Source organism: Morone saxatilis, unplaced genomic scaffold (genome assembly GCF_004916995.1).
Source record: "Morone saxatilis isolate NCDOM2014 unplaced genomic scaffold, NCSU_SB_2.0 Contig6, whole genome shotgun sequence".
NCBI lineage: Eukaryota > Metazoa > Chordata > Actinopteri > Moronidae > Morone > Morone saxatilis.
In genome coordinates, this window is record NW_023340206.1 from 6837161 (window position 1) to 6843428 (window position 6268).

Below are 6268 nucleotides of genomic sequence, written 5' to 3' on the forward strand. Positions count from 1 at the left end.
AAAGGTCCAGTGTAGGATTAAGTGGCATCAAGCAGTGTAGTTGCATAAGGCAACTCACTCGCTTCACCCTACAGCGAGAAACTAGAGCGGCCATAAAACGCGTGAAACAAACACCCCAATCTACAGCCAGTGTTGGATTTTTCCGAGAAACGTGCCATATAACATGGTCGCCTTCACGGAAAGAGATAAAAACAAAAAGGAGAGATACACTAAATGATAACACACAATTACATCTGACAATAGATCCTCCTAAATGTTACAAACTGGACCTTTAAGTTTCCAAGAGCTTGATAGAAAAGAGTGACAGACAAGATCTACTAATGAGGGATTTTCATTCTACTGAAATATTCAATTTTCACATTTATGAGGAAAAAGTAACTTTAGCTTGAACTCAGTGAAGCTCCTCGTTCACAAATGATTACAGGTATCTTCAGTTCTGTTTTAATTCATCAACACTGATACCTTCACATCGACGGCGTGCGCATGATAAAACCTCGCTCTGTGATCAATGTGTAGTAATGGAAAGTGGCCGTTCTCCCAACAAACACGTTGTGCTTGGAATCGAAAGGAGCTCATCATCAAGGATTTTGTGTTAACTTGTTTATTGACAGCTGTTCAAGAGATCAAACTGAGAATAAAACATCTTTTATCTCCTCATACGCACAAGATCGCTGCTCTCCTCTGACGCTGGTTTTTGATATCTACTCACTGATAGTACGAGACATACGTTCAGACAGATCTGTTGGGTCAAAACTGTTTTTAATTACACCTACTTATCTCTTCCTTGTCTGATAATAGGATACATGTGGATATCAAAAACTACAACTCATATCTCAAAGATTTAAAAGATTTGTTCTGACTGAGCAGGTGAAACTTACCTTAATTTAAGACTTTTAAACCTGTTTATACCCTGATTTGAGGTTTCATAAAACATAGTGACTAAGTGAAAATGTAACTGGACTACTTGTGATCATTCACAGGCTGACAGGTGACATTAAAAAGGCCTCTCTACCTGTGCAGCTCCTGTCCCAGTGTCTCAGACCCGTCCTCCGGGAGCACTTCGTACATGTCATCTTCCTCCAGCCTGCGTTTGTATCCAGTGCGAAACAACGGGTTGAGCCACCTGATGGGAGAAATAATAATAATAAAGAGTTAATTCATGGTTTTATTCAGGTGGTCACCAATACCACATGTTGTCAGAGTCATCAACACTTACAGGATGAATTAATGTGAGCACATGTGTCTTTAAATGTGTGGATAAGCAGTAACAATGTGCATTATCTATGTATTTGTGCCAAAATACACCATAGTTGAGACATGTGTCCAGCCTTTCCATGAGTAACCAGGACTAATGATTCAACAGGAAACTACCATTGCACAAACCAAGTTACACAGATATGACTCCACTGGGAAGTTTCCTGACCGACTACCAAGTCTCCCCTCAACCTAGAAACAACTTTAAATAAACTCAAGTCACATTTTATCGACCGCACTCGTCTGGTTTCCTGTACAACCTTTCCCTCCTGGTAGTTTGGCGTCAACACGGTAAACGAGAACTACAACAAACGACGGCGTCTCGGCGTTTGAATCCCCCGCTAACAGCGAGGTTAGCTCAGCCGACTTACCAGAAGAATATCTTGGACAAAAGGCCCGCCGTCGCCGCCGGGTTGGTTTTTGAAGCTCTGCTGACTTCTTCCATGATTACACGGTAGTTCACCTCTTTAAAACTTTCTGCTCCTGGCTGAGTGGCGTTACGGCGGGGGCAATACACATGTTAAGTTACATGGAGGTCGGCACCCTCTTCCCCCCCAAAAACAACCCCCCCCCCACCTTACAAGGTGTGTTACGTGCTCCTTAAAGTGCACCAGCCGCCAGCTGCATAGAGGAGATCCAAAAAATAAAAAGAGAACCCCATCTCGAGTGGTCCCGCCCCGGAGGACGCTGATTGGCTGACATTAACGTTCTCCCCCAGGCTATTGGCTGTCGCTTGCGTTCTGCGTCCCTGTGATTGGTCCAGAGTATTACCATGTGTTCTGCTTAAATTAATTGAGAGTCTATTAGGACAAATGAAAGCAAGGCTTCAGCTTGATTTCACCGTCAACTGTGAAGGAACATATTATTTTAAGTTTTATTTTTAAGTCTACTTTTTATGTAACTAAATATCGTCCCTCAAGTGAGGGGTAAAAATGTGTTTATGGGAGTTTAAAAACACCGGAAATGAACAGTTGCATAATCTGACACACAACTTTCAATATGACTGTATAATATGAATATTTGTGTTGAAAGCTTTGTTTCATTTTGTTATATTTTTTTATTAACTTGTTTGTATATTTACTTATATGTCTGTTAAAATTTAAATTGGTATTTCTTAGTTGTATCGTGTGGTTAAATGGATTTAATTAATAGAATTAGGTCATTATTATGTTTAATTACTGTGAAAGATGTGTTCAATATGAGTGTAAATCTGAGTGAAGTCAGCATTGGCATTCAAAAATACACTGTCAGGGGAAAATATCACAGTTTAAATTAACTTAAGTAATTGAAACAGATCCAAACTTTCTATTTTTTGTGTGACCTGCGGCAAACTAGTCAGAATTACTCAGCAAAATCTCCAGTTCTCCAGTCTCACACACACACACACACACACACACACACACGCAGACGCTCCGGACTTGTACAGACATGTATACTCACTTCCTGCCTTCATCTCATGATAAACTAATAGGCTATGTGTCACTTCCGATAAGAAGAAGTGTAGTGTGCCAATACAACAATAACAAGTGTGACTTTATAAGGGAGAGTGAGGCAAAGTAAAGTGTAACTAGCATCAAGTGTAAAATGTCTCAAGTTCATTTGTGTTTGCTTGCTCTTTTTCGCTGTCTTTCTGATCCCTTGAACAAACACAGAGACACGTGATGTCTGTACACACACACACACACCACCACAGCACACAACACAACACACACACACACACACAGGATTTCCTATAATTAAAGAGCAGGCTGTAGATGACAGATGCCCTCTGACACACTGCAGGTGTTTCCTGACTGAAATAAAAGACCTGAGAGACAGTAAAGAGATTACAATATCTCCCTCCTTTCCTAAACTACAAACCCTCCCTTCACCCTCCTTCTCCCATTTCAACGTTCAAGGAAACTTTTCAAGAAATCCAGTAACATGTAACCAAGGTAAACTGTTATCCTGACACTGACAATACAAAGATAACACACCGGACTGGCCCTGGCCCTTACACCTCGCACGTTATCCTCCAGTTGATGTTTAGCTAGCACCGACTGGGAAAAGGGCTGGAGGAGAAAAGCCAGCAGGAGATTATTACAAGCAGCTGAACTCCAGCCCGACAACATTCATCTGCAGAGGATCAACAATCCTTTCCCATGCTACTCCAGCCGTGTGATAGGCCTAGTTTTTCCTCTCATATTGCCAGCCCAGGTTATTTTCTCCCCTCAGTGAGCACACAGGAAGAAGTCCTCGTCTTCTTTTTATTTTAATTACAGTTTACAAGATTTATGCAGCATGACTTATTGATTCGGTTCAGATAAATCGGACAAAAGTTGTCAATTCAATCGGATTGGCTTCAGTGGGAAGGGAAATATTTAAAGATACAACATAACATAGCAGATTTTACTTTAACAAACAGCATGAAACAGATAATAAACAGAGATTACAGGAGACAGGAGTCCAACATTGATCACTTTCATCCTGCTACACTGAGATTTGAGATCAGCATTTGCACTAAAAGTCAGTTATCAGGACAGAAATCTGTTTGTGTCCTACATGAACAATGAATAAAGGCTCAGCTCATCATATGTATGGTCTAAATGGGATGTCATCAACAGGTTAACACAGATAACAACCTGTTCCAGCTCATTCACTTTCATTAGCAGGTTTACAGGATTAGGGTCCCCACTGAGATTACTCAGCAACAGCAGCCATGGAAACGCGCTTCAACTATCTAGAGATTGAGGTAACAACGCTCTCAGGACCTTCTCGCTGTCATCTGGTGACAGTAAAACACCTGGTTTAGTGTTGCTGGAATGCTAACTATGAGAGCACTGTACCTGTGTCCATTTAATGACCCCAAGAACTGCCCCCCGAGTCAGTTGGGGGCAGCTGCAGCACAACAGTGTGCTGTAATTTTTTGGGTAATTATTTGCCTCCACCAGGAATTAGATCTAATCCTTGTAGAAACTCTCTGCAATAAAAGAGGGTGACCCACAACAACACTGCAAACAGATCTTCAGAGCCAGATTAAGAATTTATTAATTAGTACCGGACCTGCTCCGCTCAGAGTATTTGGAGGTTCTTGTACTTTATTAGTATTTTCATTTTATGCTACTTCACTACATTGTATATGAAATATAGTATTTACAAGTTACTTTCAGATTAAGATAATTATAAATCCAATTATGTTACAAACAAAACATTTAATCAGCTTTTAAATAGTTATTATGGTTTAAAACAACCTACAGTTTAAGCTCCTTTCAGATGCTTTATGTAAATGTATCTCCAACTCGACTTCCTCAACGTACTGGTTACACGTGAATGCATCATTGAAAATGACCCTGTAATGCATGAGCTAATCTCACAGGGCTGAAATAAAGTTTGGAAATTAAATTATAATTTAAGGTTACTTATCCAATATTCAGTTAATTCAACTAGAAAGAGAGAAATGAGGAAATGTCCTGTCATAGAGCTTGAAACAGTCTCTCCTTTCTGCCACTTGATGGCGCTATAATGCTGTAAAACTGTCAGTATGGTGCTGCTGCTCTAATGAGGACTTCAAATACTGAACTGCTATGTTCAGGTGCAGCATTGCGATAAGGTGCAGAGAATACAAACCTTAAAAAATCAACTTAAATAAAATACAAACAACTCCACATTATTTATTGATTCATTTAATCCACCTCTCTTATCTCTGTTCCTCATCTTGTGCTCCTTCTCTGTCAGAGACTTTTCAGATCCTTTCAATTAAAGACTTCCTCCTCCTGCAGATCCCCTTGCAGACCCCATGCACACCGTGTGGAGTGATGACTAGTGTGTGCACCCATCCCCCCAACCAAACCACCACACACTAACACAACATACAACAACTGATTGTGCGTCAGTGAATGATACAGGTATTGGTTCCCAGGTGTAGATGCTTGGCCGAGCAGGCGAAAGGAGAAACAAAATTCTGCTGACGCACCTGTCCTGGACCGACCCTCCCACCCACTCTCTGTCACTCCTGAGGGAAAGATCTCCGTCCTGTCCCAGTCCGGACCTCCAAGCCACAGGAAAAATGGGCAACATGGCAACAGAGATCGTTGCCTTTCTCCTGACCATCTCGGGCTGGATCCTGGTGTCGTCCACACTACCTACGGACTACTGGAAGGTGTCCTCTGTGGACGGGACGGTCATCACCACGGCTACCTTTTGGTCCAACCTATGGAAAACGTGTGTGACTGACTCCACCGGTGTGTCCAACTGCAAGGACTTTCCTTCAATGCTGGCTCTGGATGGTGAGTTCTGAGATGACTATTGCTGTGGTGGTGTATGATGTTGTCTTTCTGGGGTCAGAGAGCAGAGACAGAAATATGTTTGTACGCGTTTCAGAAGATGTGTGTGCATCTGCGAACCGTCCCTCTGAACCGAAGCGCTGAAACACCTGTTGTTTTTGGATGAATGACCACCATTGTAAACAAATGCAACTGGAACTTGATATTTCCTTTTCTGACTCTGCCTTCAGGCCACAAACAACCATAACACTTAAAGTTAAAGGCCACCAGAGGCATATTTCAGTGAATGAGCTGAGCTGGACTGATGCAACCTACTAATGTGTCCGAATGAAGCAATCTGAGAAAGTCATAGAGTCATACAGGGGTCACTTGTAACTTCCCATTACTTGCTAGTAACAATAAGCAAAGGCATTGCTTGTCGATTTCCTAATTCTAATGTCTTGAGGCAATCTGAGACATTCCCAGTTTCAGAGACACCACTTCTCATATGTTGTCACAAACATGTCATATAGGTGTCGGCCGCTGTCCTTTTCCTCCAAGCCTGTGATTTATTACAGCAGCTCCTGAAAGGCTGTTTTTGAACATTTTAAAGGTCGAGTGTGTAACATTTAGAAGGAGCAGAAAGGGAATATAATGCTCATAGGTATGTTTTTATTATCGTACATTCACCTGAAAATAAGGATTGTTCTTTCGTTACCTTAGAATGAGACATTTTTATCTACAGAGGCAGCGGGTCCTCTTCTACGGAGTCC

General features: G+C 41.5%; 2 protein-coding genes across 2 annotated transcripts in view; one reads left to right on the forward strand and one right to left on the reverse strand.

Moving 5' to 3' along the window:
* Positions 1-1848, reverse strand: part of LOC118340198 (multidrug resistance-associated protein 4-like) — a 24211-nt gene extending 22363 nt beyond the window's left edge. The window contains exons 1-2 of the mRNA XM_035678068.1: positions 1626-1848; positions 1013-1123 (exon numbers count right to left, since the gene is read on the reverse strand). Of these exons, the coding sequence (XP_035533961.1) occupies positions 1013-1123; positions 1626-1699 (185 nt within the window). The 5' untranslated portion in view covers positions 1700-1848. The remainder of the gene's footprint in view (positions 1-1012; positions 1124-1625) is intronic.
* A 3451-nt stretch (positions 1849-5299) lies between these two features.
* Positions 5300-6268, forward strand: part of cldn10a (claudin 10a) — a 3864-nt gene continuing 2895 nt past the window's right edge. The window contains exon 1 of the mRNA XM_035678069.1: positions 5300-5519. Coding sequence (XP_035533962.1) covers positions 5300-5519 — 220 coding nt within the window. The remainder of the gene's footprint in view (positions 5520-6268) is intronic.